The sequence below is a fragment of the Sus scrofa genome, chromosome 9 (assembly GCF_000003025.6).
Source record: "Sus scrofa isolate TJ Tabasco breed Duroc chromosome 9, Sscrofa11.1, whole genome shotgun sequence".
NCBI classification, from domain to species: Eukaryota; Metazoa; Chordata; class Mammalia; order Artiodactyla; family Suidae; genus Sus; species Sus scrofa.
The window spans coordinates 36,546,960-36,574,734 of NC_010451.4; the positions used below are offsets into that span (position 1 = coordinate 36,546,960).

The 27,775-nt window shown below is 38.1% G+C and overlaps 1 protein-coding gene across 3 annotated transcripts in view; it reads right to left on the minus strand.

The window, feature by feature from the left end:
- The window catches only part of LOC100627195 (protein NPAT), a 65,716-nt gene continuing 45,781 nt past the window's right edge, over window positions 7,841–27,775 (minus strand). For all 3 annotated transcript variants that reach the window (XM_021062741.1, XM_021062742.1, XM_021062743.1), the window contains 8 exons: window positions 23,323–23,419; window positions 22,535–22,663; window positions 18,700–20,370; window positions 16,476–16,591; window positions 16,292–16,400; window positions 12,168–12,228; window positions 10,912–12,070; window positions 7,841–9,531 (listed from right to left, as the gene is read on the minus strand). In XM_021062741.1, coding sequence (XP_020918400.1) covers window positions 9,454–9,531; window positions 10,912–12,070; window positions 12,168–12,228; window positions 16,292–16,400; window positions 16,476–16,591; window positions 18,700–20,370; window positions 22,535–22,663; window positions 23,323–23,419 — 3,420 coding nt within the window. In that variant the 3' untranslated portion in view covers window positions 7,841–9,453. The remainder of the gene's footprint in view (window positions 9,532–10,911; window positions 12,071–12,167; window positions 12,229–16,291; window positions 16,401–16,475; window positions 16,592–18,699; window positions 20,371–22,534; window positions 22,664–23,322; window positions 23,420–27,775) is intronic.

Genomic DNA, 27,775 nt, shown 5'->3' on the forward strand with positions numbered 1-27,775 from the left:
CTTGCTCAGTAGGTTAAGGATCCGGCGTTGCCGTGAGCTGTGGTGTAGGTTGCAGACTCCGCTGGGATCCTGCGTTGCTGTGGCTCTGGTGTAGGCCGGTGGCTACAGCTCTGATTCGACCCCTAGCCTAGGAACCTCCATATGCCGAGGGGAGCGGCCCTAGAAAAGGCAAAAAGACCAAAAAAAAAAAAAAAAGATTCAAAAACAGTTTTCAAATAGTAATTACAGCCCCCCTTTGCATCTCAGTATGTGCCTAGTACTGTCCTACAGGCTTTATTTGTATTAACTCCTTTAATCCTCACAAAAACTCAATAGGGCAGGGACCATTATATCCGTCTTATATAGATAAGGAAAAGTCCTATGTCAGAGTTCTCTTTGTGGCTCAGAGGTTAATGAACCTGACTAGTATCCACGAGGATGTAGGTTCTATCCCTGGCCCCGCTCAGTGCGTCAGGGATCCTGTGTTGCCGGGAGCTGTGGTGTAGGTCGCAGATGCAGCTTGGATCCTGCATTGCTGTGGCTATGGCATAGGCCAGCGGCTGTAGCTCCAATTTGACCCCTTGCCGGGAATTTTCATATGCCATGGGTGTGGCCCTCCTCCCCCCCAAAAAACTAAGGTCAAATACCTGGTAAGTTGCCAAGATGGGTTCCATTCCAAGTGATCTTACTCCTGAGCCCACGTTAACTTTGCTTCTCAGTACTCTCAAATAAGTATCTGCCCTAATAAAATACATGAAGAAATAGAAATCCAAAATATATTAGGAAAGTTCATTGAAGATAAGGAGAATTAACATTGAATCCAAAAGTCAAGTGATCTGGAAAACATCTGAGAAGCTCTTACATCCGGGAAAAAAAAATGGAGAGATTGAAAACAGAACCAACAGGTAAGTGTTATTTATTCAAAAGAAAACCAAATGGTAATCTGAAGCAATAATTACAATAGAAGAACTCATATTTTTAAGTACTAAGTGGGCAGTTGTGGAAGGCCTTATTTCATTAACAAAATTAACAGCATCATACTCATGTTCTGGGGAAAAAGACTCTTCAAACGTCTTGGTAGAAAAATTGGTAGCCCCAGCCCTTACTGCTATTAACTGTCAGAAGACAAGTGACCAACATCTACCATTTTTTTTTGTTGTTCTTTTTAGGGCCACACCCAAGGCATATGGAGGTTCCCAGGCTAGAGGTTTAATCGGAGCTACAGCTGCTGTCGGCTTACATCACAGCCACGGCAATGCCAGATCCTTAACCACTGAGCAAGCAAGGCCAGGGATCGAACCCAAAACCTCATGGTTCCTAGGCAGATTTGTTTCTGCTGATCCACAATGGGAACTCCACCAAATTCTACATATTTTTAATGGAATAAAGTGATAAAGCTAATAGAAATGTCTTGGCAAACAAGAGCTTAGAAAATATAGCACTCTGATGTTTCCTCTAAAAATGAAGGAGTTTCTTTCGTGGCACAGCAGAAACGAATCCAACTAGGAACCCTCAGGTTGCGGGTTTGATCCCTGGTTTTGCTCAGTGGGTTAAGGATCTGCGTTGCCATGAGCTGTGGTGTATGTCGCACACGCGGCTTGGATCTGGCATCGCTGTGGCTCTGGTATAGGCCAGCAGCTACAGCTCCGATTTGACCTCTAGCCTGGGAACCTCCTATGTCATGGGTGCGGCCCTAAAAAGGACAAGACAAAAACCCCCGAAAAACAAAAAAAATGGGGACTTCAATATACCACTTTTAATAATGGATACTTCATTCAGATAGAAAATCAGTAAGGAAACATTGGATTTAAATATATTAGACCAGATAAACTCAGATACATTAGAACATTCTATCCAACAGCAGCAGAGTACGTATTCTTCAGTGCACATGGATCATTATCCAGAATAGAGCATGTTAGCCCACAAAAGACTTAATAAAAGAGACTGAAAAATGCATTAAGCATCTTTCACAATGATATGAACATAGAAATCAACTGTAATAGAAGAGGAACATTCACAAATATGTGGCGATTAAAAACTATGCTACTGAACAACCAATGGGTCAAAGAAGAAAACCAAACAGAAAACACAAATGAAGTTAGAAATACAACACACTGAAACATGGGATACAGCAAAAGCAGTTCTAATAGGACATTAAGATAGCAAATAACCTAACTTTAAACCTCAAGGAACTAGAAAAAGAACAGACCATGCCCAAAGTTAGAAGGAAGGAAATATCAGAACAGAAAGAAATGGAGACTAAAAAGACAATAGAAAATATCAAAATGAAGCGGTGATTTTTTTTTTTAAAAAGCAGATAAATAGCTAGACTTATAACGAAAAATTTTACATTATCAAAAGCAATAATCAGTTTATACAATGGAATATAGAGTTCCCTAAAAATAGCAACAGCAAAATATCCAATTTAGCAAGAAATTTATGAGGGTAGGGATAACTAAAAAATTGTTTTATTGTTAAAAAAGACACAAATACTTAGAATCATATAACCTACCAAGACTAAAACATGAAAAAACAAAATCTGAACATACTAATTACTAGTGAGAGTGAATCAGTAATTGGAAACCTCCCAATAAAGAAAAATCCAGGACCAGAGAGCTTCATTGACGAATTCCACCAAGCATTTAAAGAATTAATACTAATACTTTTCAAACTCTTCTAAAAAACCGAAGAGGAGAGAATGCTTCAAAACTAATTTTACCAGGACAGTTATTACTCTGATACCAAAATTAAAAATAGACACCACAAGAACAGAAAACTATGAGCCATTTTTCCGATGACTGTACACAAATATCCTGAACGTACGTGCAAACCAAATTCTATAGTACATTAAAAGGGTCATACGCCATTATTTAGTGGAATTTATTCCAGGCATAAATTCACTGGTGGTTCAGTATTCATAAATCGATGTGATAAACCAATAAACAAAATGAAAGAGAAAAAATCGGGAGTACCTGTCATGGTTCAGTGGAAACAAATCTGACTAGCATCCATGAGGGTGCAAGTTCGATCCCTGGCCTTGCTCAGTGGGTTAAGGATTGGGTGTTGCTGTGGCTGTGGCATAGGCTGGTGGCTATAGCTCTGATTCGACTCCTAGCCTGGTAACCTAACCTCCATATGTCGCCAGTGCGGCCCTAAAAAAAAAAGTCGCTAGGATTGCAAAGTAAACAATATTGGGATTATTAATATAAAAATTCATGGATTTAATTAAAATATTTTAATTGATGTTAGAACAGCATCCAATTAGGTTGAACAGATACTTACGACATCAATTCTCAAAACACTACAACAAAAGTCAAAATTATGCTCAACATTCCTCTGAAAATAAAGAATAGGGAGTTCCCATAGTGGCTCAGTGCTAACTGGACCTGTATCCATGAAGATGTGGGTTTGATCCCTGGCCTTACTCGGTTAAGGATCTGGCGTTGCCATGAGCTGTGGTGTAGGTTGCAGATGCAGCTTGGATCTCGAGTTTCTATAGCTGTGGCATAGGTCAGCAGCTGCAGCTCTGATTCAACCCTTAGCCTGGAAACTTCCACATGCCGCTAGTGTGGCTGTAAAAAAAAAAAAAAAAAAAAAAAAAACGAACAAAACAGGGAAGCCTTTTATCATTTAGTTATACTGGAAGTACTAAATCAGCATTGTAAGAACAAACTGTAAAATATGTTAACTACTTAGAGATGATATATCCTTAGTAAATAAAAAATAATCATCAGGAAAGCCATTTGCTCTAGTGAAGTTCATTCAGTAAGGGGCCAAATATAAAACATAAAATACATTTCCTAGGAGTTCCCTTCGTGGTGCAGTGGAAATGAATCTGACTAGGAACCATGAGGCTGCAGGTTTGATCCCTGGCCTTGCTCAGTGGGTTAAGGATCCGGCATTGCTGTGAGCTGTGGTGTAGGTCAGAGGCAGCTTGGATCCCGCATTGCTGTGGCCCTGGCGTAGGCCAGCAGCTACAGCTCCGATTCGACCCCTAGCCTGGGAACCTCCATATGCCACTGGGGTGGCCCTGAAAAGACAGAAGACAATAAACAAAACAAAACCATTTCCTATAGTAATCATGACATTGCGGTACTGACACAGATTTAGAAAAACAGACCAATTGAATAGATTGGGAGTCCTGCAGCAAACACACAGTTTGTGAGCTTATAACAATGGTAACAGTGCAATATATTTGGGAAAGCATAGTCTTTCTCAATAAATGGTGCTCAGTTATTGGCTATTCAAATGGAAAACCCATTACAGGTGGATGACTGATCAAAATACCAAAGTCTGAAGAATGCAGAAAGAACACCTACATATGAGTAACCCAATACAAAAATGGGCAAAAGAGATACTTTTATGGGAAGATAATCTAAATGTTCAACTATAAAGTAGATTATATGGTATAATAAAATGTGAATAAAATGAAAAAATACATAGCATTGAGGATGATAACTGAATTATATACAAGAATGGATGTCACAATTTGCAAAAAGTTTAAAAAGCTATGTACTGAATGAATTCATATAAAGTTAAAAAAAAAGCTGAAACTATGGTTCTAGATTTCAGAATAATTACCCTTGGGTCTTTCAATTAGTTACTGAAGGAAGTATGAGGGGATTCCAGGGTATTGATAACATTCTAGATGTCATCTTGGTGATTAAGTGGATTTGTGTACTTTTTGAAAATTCACAGAACTGTATAACTTAATAGTTTGCATATTTTTTCTACTTTATGCCTTCATAAAAATGTAGCAAGAAATTTATGAGGGTAGGGATAACTATAAAATTATTGATATATAATCATTAGCTTCTTTCAGTATCAATTAACTCACAGGGTAAATGTACTTCAAATGAATATTCCAGCATAATTTTAACTTGGAAAAAACACAAGTAATTCTAAAAGTTATTCTGCGAGTTCCTGTTATGGCTCAGTGGAAATGAATCTGACTAGGAACCGTGAGGTTGTGGGTTTGACCCTGGCCTCACTCAGTGGGTTAAGGATCTGGCATTGCCCTCAGCTGTGGTGTACGCCACAGACGAGGCTGAGATCCCACTTTGCTGTGGTTCTGGCGTAGGCCAGCAGCTACAGCTCCAATTGGACCCCTAGTTTGGGAACCTCCATATGCTGGGGTCGCGGCCCTAAAAAGCAAAAACAAAACAAAAAAAGTTATTCTGGAACCACAAAAATGATGAATGTTTGAAAAAAATCAGAATAGTTATAATGAACACAAAGCTATAATGCTTTTGTTGCTGGCAAAAAATAATCTATGAGCTGTAGTATGTAGTGTATGTATACGTGTATTAATTTATATTTCATTTTACTCGTTTGTCTTTTTAGGGCTGTACCCGTGGCATAATGGAGGTCCCCAGGCTAGGGGTTGAATCAGAGGTGTAGCTGCCATCCTACGCCAGAGCCACAGCAATGAAGGATCCGAGCCATGTCTGTGACCTACACCACAGCTCACGGCAACTCGAGATCCCCAACCCACTGATTGCGGCCAGGGATTGAACTCTCATCCTCATGGATCCTCACTGGGCTTGTTATCGTTGAGCCAAGATGGAAATTCCTACATGTATTAATTTAATGTAGGTCCAAAACCTTTGATTTTATACCTTTGTGGTTAGCTGGGCTTCAGAATTGAGAATATTTAGAATTTTTAAAAAGTAACCTAATGTTCATATCATATACCCCCTCCAGTTGAATATGAAATACCACACTAATTTGAGCACATTACATTTTCAGCAAAATATGAATATTCATACTAAATGAAATACTCAAGTAGCCTCAGGTCAAATCAGGTCAGGTTTCGCTTTAAAATGAGTTGGGAAAAAACTGGTTGTCAGAACCATTTGGATTTTAGAATTGTGAATAAAAGAGATTGGGAAGCAGTAGAGGATAAGAGAGATGTTATACATAAATGTTTATGGGGAAAGAAACTTATTTTAAGCGAGATCCCCAACCCACTGATTGCGGCCAGGGGATTAAACTCTTATTTACAGAGTCAAGTGGTTAAATACTTAGGGAAAAAAGGTACTAATTCTTATAATAGGTATCAAAACAAATTATATATGGATTAGGAGCTTATCATCATTTTAACATATCAAGAAATAAGAAATCACTAGAAACCAGTGATGATATAATTGAATATATCTCCGGTAAGGCATAAATATATGGCATGGAAGAAATGACAATTTCCAGGCAGGAATACAAACTCAAGCAAGTTTCTGGCAGAATTTGGCAAAATGTCTTGGGATCCTAAAAAAAAAAAAAAAAAGTACTCTAACTCTTTGATTTGGTAATTCCAGTCTCTAAAACGTCTAAGGAAATAATTGTTAACAAAAACAAATGTTTATTTACAAACATGTTCATTGCTTTTTTTTTACAAAAAAATAATAGCTAAAAACTGGATAATGCTTGATATTATTTTAAGTAAAAAAAAAAAAGCATTAGGATAGAGTTCCCTGGAGTCTCAGTGGGTGAAGGATCTGTCTTTTATTACTGCTGTGGCTTGGGTTTGATCCCTGGCCTGGGAATTTCCATATGCCTTGAGTGTGGGGGGAAAAAGAAGGCATTAGGAAGTTATATTTACATTTTAAGTTCAGCTATATAGAAAAATAATTTAGGAAAAAAAGTATGCCAAAATGTTAACCAATATTTATAACTGTTAGAAGAGAAAGCATATTAATAAAGTCAAGAATTGATATGTAATTTCAAGAAGGTAAGCCTGAGGCTAAAAGACAGTGGCTTGAAAAATACTGAATATAGGATTTCCTGTTGTGGCTCAGTGGTTAACAAACCTGACTAGTATCCATGAGTACAGGGTTTCAATCCTGGCCTCGCTCAGTGGGTTAAGCATCTAGTGTTGCCATGAGCTGTGGTGTAGGTTGCATATGCGGCTCAGATCCCAAGGTGCTGTGGCTGTGGTGTAGGCTGGCAGCTGCAGCTCTGATTTGACCCCTAGTCTAGAAACCTCCATATGCTGTGGGTGTGGCCTTAAAAAGACAAAAACAAACAAACAGGAAAAAAAATTAAATGTGGAATATACGGCAACATGTTTTTGAAATTACTCCTTATCAAAGTTTAATCTTGGTCTCCCTAATAGTCATGACATCTAGCCTTTGGCTGAATGCTTGTGGTTGCTTTACTCATGTATTTTAACATACTTAACTAAAAGGTTCTAACGATATCCAGGGCTAAAATAATTATTTTAATTACAAGACTTCTCAGATTTGGCATACAACTGACTATGCTAATCACCAAGTAATGTCCAAAATAAAGAGTGGAGGAGTTCCCTGGTGGCCTAGTGGTTAAGGATCCAGTCACTGCTGTGGTGTGGGTTTGATTCCTATTCCGAAAACTTCTGGATGCTGCAAATGTGGCCACCATGCCCCCACCCCCCGGCCAAAAAAAAAACAACAACAACAAAAAACCCCAAAGCAAACAAACCCAACCAAAGAGAAAATAAAAGAGTGGATCCTAACATATAGTTATAAGTAGCCACAAGTTGCTTGTGGTACACTTTAACACTGAAACAGAGCCAAACTGGGCATTTTACCATTGAAATAGATTACCAGGTAAAATACTTTAATCAAGTCTAGCATATTTGGACTTTTAAAATAAAATGGGAATAACAGTTTTGGTCTTGGTCATAAATGAAACCTCCAAGTATATGTTGTTTTTGGACTATACAGTCGCTCCTGGCTAGTGAAAATAAGAATCCTGGAGAAAGTGAACTTATTTTATTTGTATATGAGTTCTTAGTACTTAGCACATACAGATACATATTAAATGAATGAGAAGAAAATCTGTAATTTTCAGCATTATGTAAACTTCTGAAAAAGTAAAGAAGAATTGACTTGCAAAGGAATTTAATCAAAATATCTAAATGAGAATGATTATCATTAATATGAAGGAATTCAAACTTTTACAGTTAATGAAAATATTTATTCAAACCTAACTATAGTATAGTATCAAGCTGAGTTAAATAAACATTAACTGTGTGATATTTAGTTCCTTAGGAAGAGACCACTTGCCACATCATAAAAATTTATTACAACATATATTTCTGCTGTAAGGTTCAGCAATTAAGATGTGATGTCCACATTGAGAAATGTTGTTAGAGTAGGATGAATTTAGTTTTTTAAAGGCCTAGTAGAAAAAATGGTTGAGGAAAATGACTTTGAAATACACTGAAGTGTAGGAAAGACCCTTAATATATTGATATTTAACAAAACAGCACTTAAGAGAACATACTTTAATATCTAGGCACAACTGGTCAAGTATGAATTATAATTTCTATTCTTAAAGGTTTAAACCATTTCTTCAACTTGACTGATTTGTGTGAGTCTAATACAGAGAAGGCACCTCTTTCATTCTCAAGGACTTTTTGAGAGTAACTATAATATATAAGGGGCACAGAGACAACACACTGTATCTGAGTACAGATATATTTAACATAGCCCACTTTAGGAGAAGCTAAATAAAAACAGAAAATTATGATTTATCTTTTTACATCTTATGATGGACATGGCTTTCTAAAAGGTCAACAGAAGATAATCCTCCCCACAAGCTTAACATAGAACACAAGAATTAAATTAAATGTGCATTGGTCACTACTATTGTAAAACATTCTATTAATTAGTGCAATTCTTTAAATCCCCAGTATTTAGGGGAAAAGTATATACATACCAAGAAGTCTCAACTACCACATAACCAAACTTTTTATGGCTCAACAGTCTAAATGCTTTAAGTTCTGTAAAAGATCTTAAAAGTTATAGACAAAAGAATGGAACACTCAAATGGTTTACAAAATTCTCTCTTTAAAACAGAGACCAGAAGAAACAGTTAAAGTGTAAAAGTTTTGGAATATAATCTTCACTGCAATTATAAGAAAGGGTGGTTAAGTATTCACTCTGGAAAAAAAACCAAATTGTTAACTTCTGGTTACTTTATTACCATTTGAGTTCTGGATACTTTATTACTTTTGTACTAATTAGTTGTTATGTCTTTAAATGTCTTGTTGGACAGTTACTAAAGGCAATTTATAAGGAAAAGCATAATTTTCCCACACAAAGTGAGAAACTATTCCAGAAGAATAAGCATCAGAATTAGAGATCCTTAAGTAAAAAAACACAGTGTAAGAACATTAGATTGATTTAACCTCTATTTCAACAAAATTTACACAGTATTTACAATATGCAATTGTCAAAGCTATACAGTTTTGCAGACTGGGTTTACTTACATTTCTGCAAATTTTTTTTTCCAAAATAAAAATATACCAGGTAATCTATTTACAAACTAGGAAGCTGCTTCAGAAACAGCACAATTTAGAAATAAAGTGAAATTTTAGTACAATGAAACAAAGTGCAGGTCATGCTTTCAGATTCTATCAATATCTCATTCCCTACACTCATAATAGTTTAAGGAATAGAAGTTATAAATAGCTACTGTTCTCATATTTCAGAATATTTACTCATCATAATGCAATGACAACAAAAATTTGTCCACATCCATTCCAGCTGGAAATGAACTGGGTAGCTTCTTTTTCTGTCAAAACAAAAACAAAAATCAAAAGAAAAAAAGAGAAAAAAGAAAAAATAAACCTAAGTTAACATATTGAACTCAAACAAGGTCAAAAAGCTCACTTTCTTATTAATTCATGTATAACCATAAATTGGTTACTTTCATATATACTAAATTTTTAATCAAAACTTTTTTAGTTCATTAGAATCTTAGTTATACAGAGAAGTAGAGACAACTTTTTATAAATCCAAGGTTAATAAAATACACTTCAATGGTACTTCATCATTATTTTGGAGCATAAGACATTATAAAATTCAGAGTGTATGAATGCTGAATGAGACAAGTCAGAACATGCTTTTTATAAGGTAGTCACTACTGCTGAACCATAAACCCTAGACAGCTTTACTAAGATTTTAAGAGTAACAGTTACTTTTCAAGTTCCAAACATTTAATATATACTAGGCACTTTACAAACATGACATTTAGCTCTCATAGCCATTGGTAAGATGTGTGGTAACCTCATGTGAAATGATGCAGCTGAGATTCAGGTTATGGACTTAAAAACGGTCACAGAACCAATAAAGAGGAGATGCAGGGTTCAACCCAAGCTTCTATGGCAGCAAAGGCAAGATTCTTTCCCTGATACCATACTTCCTCCAACGACATGTTTTTTTTTTTTTTTTGGTCAAGTCTGCAGCATGTGGAAATTCCAGGCCAGGAATCGAACCTGCGCCACGGCTATAACCAGAGCCACAGCAGTGGCAATGCTGGATCCTTAACCTGCTGAGCCACAAGGGAACTCCCTCTCTATGACATTTTAAACCTTTCATTCAACCCACTTACTAAGTGGCTAAACAAACTTATGGAAAATGGCTTTAATTTGTCAATGATAATCCTATATTTCCTTCCTATAGATAACTATAGTTAAAGAAAAGACAGGTAAATTTAGTTTTTATACTGCTCCAACACATTAACATGCATTAAGAGTCTATGCAAGAGATGGCAGGACGTATGAAAAAAACGCCAAGATGGAAGAGTTGCAAAGTAGTTTTCACTTAATAATTCCACATACAACAGTGGCTTCCCAATTTCTCATGTGTTATATATGTCACTCTCCCTGCTAAAACTTGGGTTCCTACCATGACAGAAACAAATCTCCTTTTCCCAAGGAAGATTTTTATAAATAAATGCCTTAGCAGTTTTGAAAATGCTATGTTTCACCTGGACAACTTCTGAGTAATACACTGGCTGAGAGACACTGCTACAGAGTGTATTTTATCAAAACTCAAAGCTGTCTTGACCATAATGTTCAGTTAGGTAGCAATGGCAAACAATGATGAGATCTCTACTCTGAGCACTGAAGGAAGGGAAAGGTGTGGTTCTAAAATTAACTTTCAAACTTGCCTTAATTTTCTTCTTTTTCATTGGTATTGAAGAATTTGCAAGACTTCTATTAGAAGTACGGGAGTTTCGCTCGCGCTCATCTAATTCCTCAATTTTCCGCTTTTTTGTGGTGCTCCTTGAAGATGCCCTAAACTGCTGTGTATTGTCTTTTAGAGGAGTTGTCGAAGTAGTCCTGGAGATGGCTGCTCTGGACAGAATCATTAATGTATGTGCAGCCATGCTTACACTGTTTTCACTCCCCGTTTCACTGGCAGGGCTGCAGGCGGGCACATCTGGGGTGACAGGAGGGACCATTACTTTGGGTGTGCTACTGTCTTCACCAAAACGCCGACTACAAGGGACTTTGATACCATCCGTAGGTTCTTCCTTATGTTTCTCCCCTGCACCGGAGCCAGGTGTCCGGGGTACAGGTAAATCAGTACTGTCGGCGAGTCTATTTCCTGGGCTATGCCACTGAATATCTTGTAACATTTCTGTGCTATGCTTGGTGAGTGGGTTAATCAAAGAACTGGCAGACCTGGTTTGTTCTTGTTTTAAATCCTTCACAGGTACACCTACTGAAGTGACATTTTTATTGTTTGAGGGTGTGCCTTGTTTTCTGCTTAGCTCTTGCAGTGAAACTACTGTTTTCTCATTCCGTACACCCCCGTTTTGCTGCCCATTAGACAATTTTGAAGTCTCTGGATTTTTCTGCCTTTCCATATCACTGCATAACTCATTCTCCTTATTAGCTGTTGCTTTATGCAAAGATTCAAGTACAATTTCTGTTGGTGAAACTTTCTTTTCTGACTGCGTTTCTTTTATGGTGGTATGTCGGCTAATGGCAGTTTCTGACTTAGATAAAATCTTAGGCACTGGAGGTTTTTCTCTCTCTCTTTTGAGAGCATTATTGGAAGGGGGTTTTAAGGTGGAGGACACAATCGGTGAGTCAAGATTAGAAAATGAAATGTCATCCTTTTCTTTGTTTTGGGACACCATCTTATGGTTTGTCCCTTGTTTATTTTCCACAGTAGAAGTAGTGGTATCAAAACAGAGCACACGTCTGTGGCTTTCAAATGGTTTGCTTGTTGGAACTATACTTTCTACTGAGAAGGGAACTGTGATTTCTTCCAATTTTTTTCCAAGATCTGTGGCCATATTCGTGTCAGAAACTTCAGTTCTATAAGAAAACAAATTTTTTTAGTAACAAAGAAATTCTTTATGTTTTTTACTTGAGCATTCAAATAATCAATGAAAGAAACTACTTTCATGCTCACCTTTGTGCATGACATGCAACTAAATGACTTGATGAATCCACCGAATTATTTACCTGTTTTCCTGGAATTATAAATAAGCTAATTAGAAAAGAAAAACATTCCTGAAAGTATATTTCTCTAAAAGAAAATGCAACAGATCACAATATCAGACATCATGAGACAAAATTTAAGCCATAGTTAGTGTACAGATGAAATACTTTCACACACTGGGTTTAAAAAGCAGTTTTGTAATATATACAAGATGGTCATACATCCATTTTACTAAGGAAATACAAACATGGAGCGAATGACTTGCTTCAACTGCAGACAAACATGAATCCAGTCTTTGGATCTACAGATTATAATGATCAATGCAGCAATTAAGGCTACTACTTAAATCCAAAAAGTTACTTAAGAAAGCAATATGGGAATTCCCACAGTGGCTCTCAGCAGGTTAAGAACCCGACAGCGTCTGTGAGGATGTGGGTTCAATCCCTGGCCTCACTCAGTGGGTTACAGATCTGGTGTTGCCACAAGCTGTGGTGCAGGTCGCATATGCTGCTCGAATCCAGTGTTGCTGCGGCCTGCAGCTGCAGCTCGAATCTGACCCCTAGTCCAGGAATTTTCATATAATGCAGGTGTCACCATAAAAAGCAAAAAAAAAAAAAAAAAAAGAAAGCAATACATTATGTCTATTTAAAAATCCTGCCCATTTATCTGTTTTTTGTTGTTGTTGGTTTTTTTTTTTTTTTTTTCTTTTCAGAGCCACAGGTGTGGAATATGGAAGTTCTCAGGCTAGGGGTGGAATCGGAGCTACAGCTGCCAGCCTATACCGCAGCTATAGCAACGCAGGATCTGAGCTGCATCTGTGACCTTGGCCACAACTCACAGCAATGCCAGATCCTTTAATCCACTGAGCAAGGCCTGGGATTGAACCCACATCCTCATGGATCCTAGTTGGGTCTGCTACCCCAGAGCCGCGATGGGAACTCCCCATTTAACTGTTATAGGTGCAAATCTATGTCACTCAGAGCACGTGGCCTGGAGTTTTAATAGCTGTTTTTTCATTTCTATGGAGTTATGTGTTTATGTGGAAAGGCAGCAAGATATGAAGCTAGAAAGGAAAGCAAAAATGAGATCACAAAGGACCTTGTGTATTATGCAAATAGTTTTATAAAGAATCCTTTTTTTAAATAGGGAAAATGCATGAATAAATTTTTTTTTTTAGGAAGTCACTAAGCAATGTAGAAGATGAACTAGACAAGAAAACTGGACAAAGGAACTCTAGTGAGATAATATATAAATATTCCAGATGAGAGATGATGAAGGTCTTAAGAGACAGTATGGGCATGTGCATAAATATGAAGAGTAAATCAGGAATAAATGGTAATATTAACAAGAGGGGAAAAGTAGACCAAGGAGGTTTTTGAGGAAGAAGAGGTGACATTTAGATATAAAGAGTATGAAAATCTTGGAGTTCCCGTTGTGGCTCAGTGGTTAATGAATCCGACTAGTAACCATGACATTGCGGGTTCTATCCCTGGTCTTGCCCAGTGGGTTGAGGATCCAGCGTTGCCGTGAGCTATGGTGTAGGCCAGCAGCTGTAGCTCTGATTAGACCTCTAGCCCGGGAACCTCCATATGCCGTGGAAGCGGCCCTAGAAAAGGCAAAAGGACAAAAAAAAAAAAAAAAAAAAAGAGTATGAAAATTGTAAGTTATATAATATTAGGAGAGAAGCTTGGTTAGTGGTGGCTTGAGAAGCCACCAATAGTGTCAACTGTTAAGAGGGCAGTAAAGTAAGCTAAGGATGGAAAGCGTTCAATGCATATGACAGTATTAGGAGGCCACAATGACTTTTAAGAGGTTCAGTGGACACATAAGAAAGGACAATAATATGAATGAAGGAGCAACAGAAGATAGAGGGACTAGGGATAGAGGGCTGGCAGGTGGGACAAACCTAAAGGAATGGTAGGAATAGTCTCTGTGTCTGTAGTTGGACAGGTAGAAGGAAGGAGCCAAAAAAGAACACTTGAGGAATTCCTGTTGTGGCTCGACGGTTAATGAACCCGACCAGTATCCATGAGGACTCGGTTAGATCCCTGGCCTCTATCAGTGGGTTAAGGATCCCTCGTTGCTTTGGCTGTGGTGTAGGCCAGCAGCTACAGCTCTGATTTGAGCCCTAGCCTGGGAACCTCCATACACTGCGGGTTTGGCCCTAAAAAGAAAAAAAAAAAGAAAAGTTGAAGATACACAGGAGACAGAATCTAGAGCACAGGTAGGCTGTATTAACCTTGGAAAGACTGAGATAACTATTCCTCTAAGAAATAAGAGAAAAGGGAAGGATGGTTTTAGTTAGATGAACAGGTACGTACTAAATGGGAGTGATGTGAGAAAAGAGGGTTTACTACTGATAAGCTGGGAGACAAAATCATTAGCCTAGAATGAGGAAGGTGGTGACTGGTGAGATTTGAGAAGAGCTGTAAAAGTTTGAAATAACATGAAAGAGGAATGCTTCTCCCAAAGGAGATAGACAATTTTTTTTTTTCATTTTTAGGGCCGCACCCGCAGCATATGGAGGTTCCATAACCCACTGAGTGAGGCCAGGGATTGATCCTGCAACCTCATGGTTCCTGGTCGGGTTTGTTGATCGCTGAGCCGCAGTGGGAACTCTGAGATAAGTAGATAATTTAAATGACTGCTATGTGGCAGTGAGGGTAAGAAAACTTTGTGTTATGAAATGGTACTAATTCTAAAGTAATGCTAAGAAGCCCAGGTGTAAAGGCAGAGAACTGGTTGGCTGACAAATCCAGGCAGGGCTGGAGAGTATTAAGTGGCTATGGGAGAAGAATGTGAATATGAGTATTGAGAAAAGTGGCTGATGTGGTGGACTGTGGGGTCAAGGCTGGATTAGCAAGGAAATGAATCTAGAAAGGAAGGGAAAGTGCAGGTGCAGATAAGTAATATGAGCTCACACTGGTTGAAGACAGATTCAAGGGATACATGGAAATGAGCAAGTATTTTGAGGGACGTTACTGGCCTTTAAAAATTGTATAGGTCTAGTAACAATTAGTGAAAAGCTGGAGGTGAAGCTATGGGAGAGATTGCCTGAAGTAAAGATAAAGACTTAGAATTGAAAGAGGTCAAAAATTCTGAGGGTTAAGGGTGTTGTTAGGTTAACAACTTGGGCATTTTGTCCCCCATAGAGATGGAAAAGTCTGAGGAAGAGAAGTTTGAGAACTTGGTTCAATGATCATCAAGGCCCTGAATGAAAAATTTTGTACTGCTTTGTATAAGTTACCTTTTGTTGAACTAAAATCTTTAATTTTTTTTTTTTTCTTATTGGTTTTTTCAGGGCTGCACCCACAGCACATGGAGGTTCCCAGGCTAGGGGTTGAATCGGAGCTGTAACTGCCGGCCTCCACCACAGCCACAGCAGCACCAAATCCAAGCCACGTCTGGGACCTACACCACAGCTCACAGCACCGCCAGATCCTTAACCCACTGAGTGAGGCCAGGGACCGAATCCGAATCTGCGTCCTAATGGATGCTAGTTGGGTTTGTTAACTGCTGAGCCACAACGGGAACCCCATAAAATCTTAATTTTGGAGTAGTTAGTATTATCAAATTTTCCCCTTTACCAATTAGCTTTCCTCCTAAAAGCAATCCTTTAAAGACTTTCCTTGTAGTGCAGAGGGCTAAGAATCCAGCTTTGTCACCACAATAGCTCAGGTAGCTACTGTGGCACAGGTTCTATCCCTGGCTCTGGAATTTCCATATGCTGTAGGTATGGCCACACACACACACACACCAGTCCTTTTATCTCAGTGGTATTAGGATATTCTCTTACATTTTCTTTTATTGTTTCATTATTTTGCTTTTCACCTTTTCCCCTCTGTAATACATACACTAACCAATAAAATTTCATTTATTAAACAGTCCACCCTGTCCCTTCTGATTTGTGATGTTGCCTTTCCTCCTACAAATGCATGGTCTCTTTCTAAATTCTAATTTGATCCATTTATATTTTTTAAAAAAACTACTGCAAAAAAACTATAAGCAAAGCTTGGACAATCACACTTGTGGTATTACTGCAAACAAATGAGTACACAGACATAAAGCTGACATGAATGTACTTGGAAATGTACCTGTACAAGGCTTGTTTCTTAGTCCCTGAGTCTTCTGAGATTTTGGAGGGATGGGGAACTGCGGGATACTTCTGTTGCATACAGGTGCTGTCAAAGGCATATGAAGGACCTAGAAGAGAAGAAGCCATTAGTTATACTATATTTGAAAAGTGGCAAGGAGACATTTCCGGTTCCTAGATGTTACCTGCCGAGGAGGAGCTGAAAATGTATTTCCATTCTGTCCAACCACAGATACAGGGATCATTCCCACTATTCCTTGAAGTACAGGTTGGACTGGAGAAGCAATTATAATGGCAGACCCTAAAGAAAAAAAAAAAAAATATATATATATATATTCTCAATAATAATTTCTCGTAAATACAAGATACCAAAATAATTATTAATTTATAATAAATTCTGTAAAATTAGTCTTTCTTATACAATCTACTCTCCTTTAAAAAAATTAACTTAGGGACAATAGCAAGGCTAACAAACTAAGAAAAAGTCAATCTGAATACTAAAGTAGTCTTATGGCATTGTTAAGGTACATATCATGATTAAGGAGTTCCCGTTGTGGCTCTTCAGAAATGAATCTGACTAGCATCCCTGAGGATTCAGGGTTGATCCCTGGCCTTGCCTAGTGGGTTAAAGATCTAGTGTTGCCATGAGCTATGGTGTAGGTTGCAGACACGGCTCGGATCCTGTGTTGCTGTGGCTGTGGTGTAGGCCAGTGGCTACAGCTGATTTGACGCCTAGCCTGGGAATCTCCATGTGCCTCAGGTACAGCTCTAAAAAGACAAAAAACAAAAAACAAAAAAAACACCATGATTAAGCATAAGACCTTACAGCCAGGGGATCATATTACAGTTGTACCTTGATTCCTCTAGAAAGAACAGTGAAGTGAAATTGATTAAAAAATTGGTAGTACAAGTTTTGAGTCTGAATCTTTTACCAGAAAATTAGGGTCTTAACTGAATACTGACAGTCCAAAACCTGCTCAATGGTATTTGTCAAGCAGGGCCCAGATAAATGAACAACCAGTCAAAACTATGAAGGAAAAAACAGTGTTTAAATGGAGAAGTCAATAACATAGTCTATGGCTATCATAATTTAACCCTGCCCTATAAATGAATCTTTTCTTCATAAATTCATTAACTGCTCCTGTCTTTCATAAACACATACCTCAGTCTCTCAAATACTTACCTACACTTGTGCTGCTTAAGAGTCCCTTCCTTTTACTCCAAATACTACCTTATTTCTCTAAGCTTTAGCTCAAGTCCCACATTTTCTGTCAATTCTGACTCTTCCTTTATTTTTAATTCAATGAATTTTATTACACTTATAGTTGTACGACCATCATCACAACTTATGACTCTTCCTTTAATTGATGATATTTAATTTGATTTTACTGTATGCCTAAATTAAAAAAAAAAGAGAGGGGGGAAAGGAGCTTGGGAATCAAATATATGAGGAAGTGTAGATGAATGTACCATAAACTCTATCTTTGAGGGACATATAAGAACAGCATCTATGACAGGCATGTCAATCACTACCTACCTATAAAACAGTATGTAATAAACGCCACTAGTGCTCCTATAAAGAAAGAATTCTAAAGACAGGGATCAATTCTCAAAGGTGAAGACAGTGAGAAATTCAAATTGTGTCGTAAAAGACTCTCTGAATAGGTAATAAATTCCTTGAGAAGTAAGCTATTTAAAAGTTATTTAAGAAAATTTAATAGTTATTCAATAAAATGAAAAAATAGCTATTTAAGAAAATCCTGGGAGTTCCCTGGTAGACTAGTAGTTAGGATTTAGTGCTTTCACTGCTGTGGCCCAGGTTCAATCCCCGGTCTGGTAACTGTGATCCCACACCAAGCAACTGCACACTGTGGCCAAAAACACAAACACATGGAGTTTCCATTGTGGCTCAGCGGAAAGGATTCTGACTAGTATCTATGAGGATGCAGGTTCGATTCCTGGCCTTGATCACTGGGTTAAGGATCTGGCGTTGCCGTTAGCTGTGGTATAGGTCAAAGAGGCAGCTTGGATCTGGTGTTGCTGTGGCTATGGTGTAGGCCAGCAGCTATAGCTCCTATTCAACCCCCAGCCTGGGAACCTCCATATGCTGCGGGTGTGGGCCTAAAAAGATGAAAAAAAGAAAAGAAAAAAAAAACACCCACATAACACAACTCCCACAATACTGGTTTTAGTAGTTAGATGGTTATTTGATGAATCGGTCTCCCCCCACCCCCCACTTTTTTGTAGCTTAGTCATGGATTGAAAACTACAGAAAGAAAAAAAAAAATGTCTGAACTTTTTCTTAGACTGTTTATCCATGATTTATTATCTTCAAGCCAGGAACTGCACACACAAGAGAAATTAGATCCCATTCCAGAGAAACAATCTTCAATATGTTCTTAAAATTACCTTGTGAAAAGCTGGGTGACACAGCCTGGTTGACAGCAAATACACTATTTGACCTTGGTGGTGTCTGTAACTGAGGTGGAGGAGGTTGAGCAGTGACAGGTGCAGAAGTTCCAGGCAATACCACAACATTTGACTGGCTGACAGTTGTTCCTAAGGCTGTTGGATCAGTTACACAGGTAGCTATCAGAATGTTATTTGAATTGCCAAAAGTTGTGCTTGTAGCTGGCATCAACTGTATGAATCCTCCATCCTTGGAAACACAGGGTGTAACACTGGCTGAAAGAGCAATACTGTCTTCATTCTGAGTTTTGTTTACTGTAGAGTCTTCAGGTTTGAGTGCTAAAAGGCTCTGTTCCACTGAGGCCGAATCCCCAATTCCTTCAGCAGATGAGACAGCACCTGTGGTTTCTTCTGAGGACAGGCATTTAACTAATTCTGCATTTCTGGAAGGTGATTTTGCAGGAGAAGATAAAATTATAGTTGGCAAGTTTTCTCCACTGATACTGGAAACAGCACTGTTAAGTTCATTATCTGAGGAAACAAATGGATCATCACTGATGATGATTTTGAGAGAGACAATATTTGATGCATCTATCTCTGCTGAGTTGTCGCTAGCAGATTTATCAGTAGTATTTTGGGACTCAGGGTGAGAATCTCTCATTGAAGAACACACAGATTCTGAAGGAAGAGAATGTCTATCTTCTACAGGATTATCTTCTGGAGCTATCAATGTAACGTCCTCACAGTTACTTTCACCTAAAGAGATAAAAATACTATCTCCATCTTCTTTTACAGAAGATGAAGGCTTTTGTGAATCCAAAGCAACTTTCTCACACTTGGAAGGCTGAGTTTCATGTTCTGTATGATTTAACTCAACAGATGATGGATCATTAGATGGTAGTTTAACTGAAGATACTGAATCTCCAAGTTGAATTTCTTTTTGTTCAGATACACTTAAACCTGAACTTTCAACAGACACAGGCAATATTTTACTTGGAAGTGAAGAATTATCTTGGCAATCTGAAAGCTGCTGTGATGCAACTGCTAACACATTATTAACTTCAGTTTTACTTGGGTGAATTTCTCGAGAATCTGGTGACTTGGAGGCATGGAAAGTAGTTGTAAGTCTTCTTGTATCATCAGACCTTTCACAAAATTGACTTTTTTTAGATGGCTTTCCAGTTAATGGAATATTTTGGGATAAAAGTTGAGAAGTTTTCCCAGAAAGAACCAAATTTTCATTGTTAGTTTCACCACCAAGGGAAACAAATGAAGTCATCGGTGTATCAGACTGATCAGGCTGTAATCGAGATTCATTCTGCACATTTGGAGGCAAAGAATTCTTTTCAACTTCCAGAGTCATTTCAGTTTCAGTGGACATCTGACTGGTATATAATTCAGCACAATGCTGATTACATTCAGCATTGGAATTTATTCTTTGGTTAAAATCATTCAAATTAGGCACAGACTCAAAGGTCATATCAAGGTTACATTTCTGTTCAGTAGGTACAACTGTTTTAAAGGCCTTTTTCTGGATGCTAGAGTCTATCTGGGAAAAATGTTCTTGGTCTTCCTGTCTAAGCTCATCATGATTGCTGCCATTCTTCAAAGTATTTGATGTGTCTTCATTTTGATAGGATGTACAAAAGGGGGGCTGGCCAGACTGATCATCTGCAAAATATTATAATGGTAGAGAGATATGGTGAGTATGTGACAACTTCTGAGGTAGGTTTTGCAGTAAAAAAACTATTTTCTTTCTTTCTTTTTTTTTTTGTTTACAACCACAGCATATGGAAGTTCCCCAGGATACACGTCAAATTGGAGCTGCAGCTGTAGGCCTACACCACAGCCACAGCAACATCAATCTGAACCACATCTACGGGATGCAGCAGCTCTGATTCTACCCCTAGCTTGGGAACTTCCATGTGCCATGGGTGCGGCCCTAAAAAAGAAAAAAAAAAAAAAAAGAAAGAAAAGAAAGGAAAATAATACTGGGAAAACTGTAGAAAAATGTATATCAACTAGCATATAATTCTCTTAATGTGACACTGATGAAATATGGGATATAGAGCACATGTGAAATTCTTATTGTGGAGAAATTAGTGAAAATTATATCCAGACCACATAAATTCAGAGGTAGTCCTTTTCCACAAAGTAGGAAGGCTTTCTGAGAAAATGAGATTTCAAATCTCACTTTGTGCAGGGTGGAGCTTATCTGAAGCACAAACTTCTACATAAAACATATATGAGAAAGACACATCTTACTACAATTCAGCCTAGGAAGAAATGGAGAATTGGGCTCGGATACAGGCAAAAGATTCAAAGTGGGAATGTAGTCTAAGATATTCCAAAACTAGCTTTCTGAAGACGTGACATGAAGCTTGGAAGCCATTATGTGAAACAAGCCACTGAAGGAGTTGGAAGGGGTAATGGCATTTAAGAATCGATAAGCAGAAAAGATTATTTTGACATAGCTTTGTGGCATACAGAAAATAGATACAGGTGGTACTAAATATGCATAAAGTTTAGCGAGTTTGAGATGCTAGGACTATTTTTGACTTGAGAGATGCTATGTGGGTATTTGATTATAATTCAATGACTTTACATTTTTATAGTGTACTCTTATTTCACAAAAATGAAATTTTAAAAAAAACTTGGCAAATATTATAAGATCTAAGATGACCATATACTGCCTTCCCGCATTCACTGCCTTCCCTCATTCACGAGTCATTATTGTGGGACAATTATGTACCATACCAGTACTCCATGAGAAGCAGAAATGTTATGAACTGACTTGGTAGACCCATAGAAATATGAGCTAAAATCTTATAAAATCCATAATTCAAGGCTATAATCAGAGTATATAATTTCCTCTAAATTAGTGAGATATAGATACTGAGCAGTCAGCTAAACTTGGCTTTTTTTTTTGTCTTTCTAGGGCCGAACCTGTGGCATAAGGAGGTTCCCAGGCTAGGGGTAGAAGTGGAGCTGCAGCTGCTGGCCTATACCACAGCCAAAGCAGCACAGGATATGAGCAACATCTGCGACCTACACCACAGCTCACAGCAGCGCCAGATCCTTAACCCACTTAGTGGGGTCAAGGATCGAACTTTGGTCCTTATGGGAAGCTAGTCAGATTTGTTTCTGCTGAGCCACGAAGGGAACTCCTAAACTTGCTTAATTACTAGGCCGGATGATTAATACCACAAACCAACCCTACGTATTCATATCGAGGATTTGAATATGTGCCTCAAAAATTATATTAAATGTTATAGACCTCAATTGAATTGGTCAACACTATATAAACACCAAATTGTGCATGTCAAAGAGTCTATTGCATCATGAAAGAATGAGTATAAAGATTCACTTTTTAATCAAAGTACCGAAGGTGTGGGAGTAAATTTTTTTTTTTTATGAGGAGAGAAAATTTAGAAAATCTAAAGTGACCTATGGAGTAGTTCGAACAACTTTTTTTTTTTTTTTTTTTTTTTTGTCTTTTTGCTATTTCTTGGGCCGCTCCCGCGGCATATGGAGGTCCCCAGGCTAGGGGTCGAATCGGAGCTGTAGCCACCGGCCTACGCCAGAGCTACAGCAACGTGGGACCCGAGCTGCGTTTGCAACCTACACCACAGCTCACAGCAACGCCGGATCCTTAACCCACTGAACAAGGCCAGGGACCGAACCTGCAACCTCATGGTTCCTGGTTGGATTCGTTAACCAATGCACCACGACGGAAACTCCTGAACAACTTTTAAATTAAACAATATTTTATGCCTTTAAGATTTTGAGGTTAATGTCAGGATTTAGATCGATATTAACAAAATCAAATTCTTACCAGATCCTTCTGTTTCAAAAGAACCTTTAACTGCTAGATTAGTTTCACCTGCTAAGATGATATTGGGATTGGTTTCCACATGCTGACTTGAAATGCTTTGTGATATATTTTTATTATTCTTTGTTCTACCTGTTAAAAATAGAACAGGGAAGCAATTACTTAAATGACCAAAGTAAATTAAGCATCAATAATACAGCTGACAGTGGTCAAGCAAATATTAAAGTTTGGTTTTAATTATAGTCCTTTGCAGATTTTTAACATGCTGTCTTGTATATCATTGACAAGTGTGTTATCCACTAGACCAGGAGTTCTTAAACCTTTAGCCTGTATCAGAATCATCTGGAGGGGCCAAGAATTTGCAATTTTAATATGTTCTCAGATAATGCTGATTTGCTAGTTTGGAAACTATACTTTGAGAACCACTGCACTAGGCCATAAGACTGAGGGCAATGTCCAAATATTTTTTTTTTTTTTAATCATCAAACAGTGTTTAGTAAAACATATGCATAGTAATAGACCTCAACACAGTTTTTTCGACTGTCAACCGACAGTGCCCCCCTCCTCCGCCAGAAAAACTGTTCTCTATTTTTATGGCTAAAGTTTCTTTAAGAAAAAAATTGAAACAAAGACAACCAAAAACTCTTTCACGTCTATCAAACATTTGCTTTAATGAAAATAGGAATTTTTTTCAGGTGCTCTGGGAAATGTTGTTTCACTCTGTTTAAATCACCAAAGAAATAACAGAAACATTTTTCTCTGAACTGCCTTGAAAGAAATGGTCTCCTTACCATAGTCAAATAGATCAAAGAGTGCTTGAAATGCTGGATCTGATTCTGTCTGTTCCAATATATCCTGTATAACTTCTTCAGACATGTGGATTTCATTCTGAAAAAAAAAGAAAGTGATGCTGATTGAATTACTAGGGTTTAATATAAGCAAATAATTAAAGAACATGTGATTTCTTTTTCATCTTTTTGGCTGCACCTGAGGCACCTGCAAGTTCCAGAGCCTGGATCAAACCTGAGCCATAGCAGTGACAACACTGAGTCCTTAACTGCTAGGCTACCAGGGAACTCCTCTGATTTTTTTTTCTCTTTTGTCTTTTTAGGGCCACACCCTTGGCATATGAGGTCCCCAGGGTAGGGGTCTAATTGGAGCTACAGGTGCTGGCCTACGCCAGAGCCATAGCAACACCAGATACGAGCCGCATCTGCAACCTATACCATAGCTCATGACAACGCCAGATCCTTAACCCACTGAGAAAGGACAGGGATCCACCTGGCAACCTCATGGTTCCTAGTCGGATTAATTTCTGCTGCGCCATGACGGGAACTCCTGATTTTTTTTTTTTCTACCTTATGTAGTATTCCCTTCTAAGAAAACTTCTTCTAACCCTATGTTCATTTAAAACAAATTCGAACAAGGAGACTAGAAAACAGAAAGTGAATGCTTCCTAATTCCACTTATTAGAATTAATCATTTTTTGGTGGATTATTTCCAAATGTTAAAATGAACGTAGGAACTATACCTGTATATAAATACAAAATAAAACCATGCAATAATGTTTTTCATTACTTGACATACAGCATTAAGTTTAAGGTGTACAGCACAATGACTTGAGGTATACGTATTATGAAATGATTACCAAAATAAGTTTAGTTAATATCTATCATCTCACAGATTTTTAAAAAACGAGAAAAAGGAAACTTTTTTTTTCCTATGAGACCTCTTAGATGTACTCTCTTAACTTTCAAATACAGTTGACCCTTGACCAACACAAGTTTGAACTTTGCAGGTTCACTTACATGCAGAATTTTTTCAATAAAGACATACTTTAGTACTATAAGATCTGAGGTTGGTTGAATCTGCACTTGTGGAACTGGGTATAGAGGGCTGACTCTAAAGTTACAAGTGGATCTTTGACTTCAAATGGGGTCAGCATCCCTAACTGAATTATTCAAATGTCAACTGTATACCATAGAGTGGTATTAACTATATTCATGTCATACTTTGCATCCCTTGTTTACCTTATAACTGGAAGTCTGTACCTTTTGACCACCTTCGTCCAACTTCTCCACCTTTGATCTCTTTTTCTATGAGTTTGATTTTATAATATTCTTTAAACCTGATTTCTTTACATTAGTTTGTCTTACACAGCTTTCTAGGTCTTCTAATATAAATGTCTCACTCCTCTCATCTGTCTGTTTTGGTCTGTTCATTGTTTTTTAAAAAAATTCTGGTCACATCCACGGCATATGGAAGTTCCCAGGTGGGGATCGAATCTGAGCTGCAGTTGTGACCTACATCATAGCTGTGGTAATGCTGAATCCTTAACCCACTGCGCCAGGCCGGGGATTGAACTCGTGCTGCCACAGAGACAACATAGGATTCTTAACCCGCTGCACCACAGCAGGAATTCCTGGTCTCTTCATTATAAATACTTCCTTTAGGCCTAGTGGTGGTTTAGTGCCTGGTGGACTTGGCATTGTCCCTGCTGGGGCTCAGGTTCGATCCCTAGCCTGGGAACATCTGCATGTCACAAGTGTGGCAAAAAAATTGATAAATTAAAAAAATACTGTCTTTAAAAATAAAATAAAATAAATTCCTTATACTTTTTTTTTTTTTTTCCCCTTTTTATGGCCACACCTGAGGTATACAGAAGTTCCCAGGCTAGGGGGTGAATCAGAGCTGCAGCTTGAGGCCTAAGCCACAGCAACACTGGATACAAGTTGCTTCTTCCACCTATGCTGCAGCTTGTGGCAACTCTGAATCCTTAACTTATTGAGCAAGGCCAGGGATCAAACCTGCATCCTCAGAGAGACAGTGTCGGGTTCTTAACCTGCTAAGCCACAACAGGTACTCCCCTATACTTTTTTTTTAATAGATATAAAACTAAATGTTTAACCTACTATCCTTTTTAAAGCAAAGGAATCCTTTTGTTTATATAACTATGCCACATTTAGCCAACTCCCATTTTGTTCACTTGCTTTTTTCCTAATTTTCAGTCATGGTAAATAATATAGTGAAAAATCTTCATCCAGGCATCTGTTCATTCCTCGGGATAAATTCTTATCAGTGGAATTACTAGGTCAAACAATATATACAGTCAAAATTTTGGAAAGAAGGCTTCCTGAGAAGTTGTTCTGTGGCACATAACAATGTACATGGTCTTATCAGTCATGGGCAATATCGATTTTTAAGCATTATAATCTAATACATAAAAGTAGGCTGTTGTCTTAATTTGTATTTCTTTATTACTGAATTAATAAATTTCCATGGATATGAACATCTAAGCTTTTCTGGAGGTTAATATGATTTAAATGGGATGACAAGCTTTTCAATGTGTTATAGTGAATCTCAAAGGAAAAGTGATAGAATAATTTTGGCTAGAACATTGGATTTTAAAGAAGTTTCAGTACATTCTGGCTAGGGGTATTCATTTATTCTACTTTTAATAGTTGAATATTTAAAAATTCTCAATTTCAGTTATCTGTAAACACTTCTGCAATGCTATTTGGTGAAGCATACAATTAGATCCCAAGGGATAGGAAATTCATGTGTTGCAAGAGTAATGTGGAAGAGGTCCTACTGTGGCTCAGTGGTAACGAACCCAACTAGTCTCTATGAAGGTTTGATCCCTGGCCTTGCTCAATGGGTCAAACATGCGGTGTTGCTGTGAGCTGTTGTAGTCCAGCAGCTACAGCTCTGATTCAGTCCCTAGCCTGGAAACTTCCATATGCTGCGGGCGTGGCTCTTAAAAAAAAAAAAAAAAAAAAAAAAAAACAAAGGAGGTAAAACGGAAGTCTGATGAAGTGAGAAAAACATGGATTTTTAAAGAAAAACTTGAAGTTAAAGAACCAGTTAACTTTGACTATGAAGATGTACAGGGAGTTCCCGTCGTGGCGCAGTGGTTAACGAATCCGACTAGGAACCATGAGGTTGCGGGTTCGGTCCCTGCCCTTGCTCAGTGGGTTAACGATCCGGCGTTGCTGTGAGCTGTGGTGTAGGTTGCAGACGCGGCTCGGATCCCGAGTTGCTGTGGCTCTGGCATAGGCCGGTGGCTACAGCTCCGATTCGACTCCTAGCCTGGGAACCTCCATATGCTGCGGGAGCGGCCCAAGAAATAGCAACAACAACAACAAAAGACAAAAAAAAAAAAGACAAAAAAAAAAAGAAAAAATGAAGATGTACAGAGAACATCATTAATTCTTAAAGAAATGTGATTTAGGAGAAGGCCATGAATTTGCACAAATATTTCTATATCCATGAAGCTGAAAATTTACAGTAATACAAATAATATCGAGTCAACAAATGTTAAACGATGAGGTAGTGCATACCCTCTATAAAGGTTATTATTGAAGAAACATGCTTTTCTAGTAAACTTCTCATTTCATGCTGAACTTTAAAAATTAGAATTGAGGAGTTCCTGTTGTGGCACAGTGGAAACGAATACAACTAGGAACCATGAGGTTGCGGGGTTTGATCCCTGGCCTCGTTCAGTGGGTTAAGGATCCAGCATTGCTGTGAGCTGTGGTGTAGGTTGCAGATGCAGCTCAGATCTGGCATTGTGGCTCAGCAACAACAGCTCTGAATGGATCCCTAGCCAGGGAACCTCCATATGCTATGGGTGCAGCCCTAAAAAGACAAAAAAAAGACAAAAAAAAAAAAAAATTAGAATTGAAAGAATCCTGAAATACCTCTTCCACAGTTACTTGGTGGTCTGCCTTTTAACTGTCTATAATAATGCTTTTAACAAGCAGATATTCTGAATTTTAAGGAAGCCTTTTAAAAACTGCTACAGTTAATGATTTGTATAGCTTAAGAAATCTTGTCTACCCTCAAGATTACAAAGACTTGTAAATTTTGTTTTTTGGTCTTTTTGTCTTTTAGGGCCATAGCCTTGGCATAAGGAGGGTCCCAGGCTGGAGGTCCAATTGGAACTGCAGCCGCCAGCCTACACCACAGCCACAGCAACGCCAGGTCCAAGCTGCTACTGCAACTTATACCATAGCTCACAGCAATGCTGGATCCTTAACCCAACGAGCAAGGCCAGGTATCAAACCTGCGTCCTCATAGATGCTAGCTGGGTTTGCTAACCCCTGAGCCATGACAGGAACTCCAGATTGTAAATATTTTTAAAATTCCCATTTTAGCTATTTGTACAACTGACTGTTTACTTCTCAGTGAAGCTGACGTATTTATTACTATTCCACTGGGTATTACGCCTTGCTGTTCTTTTGA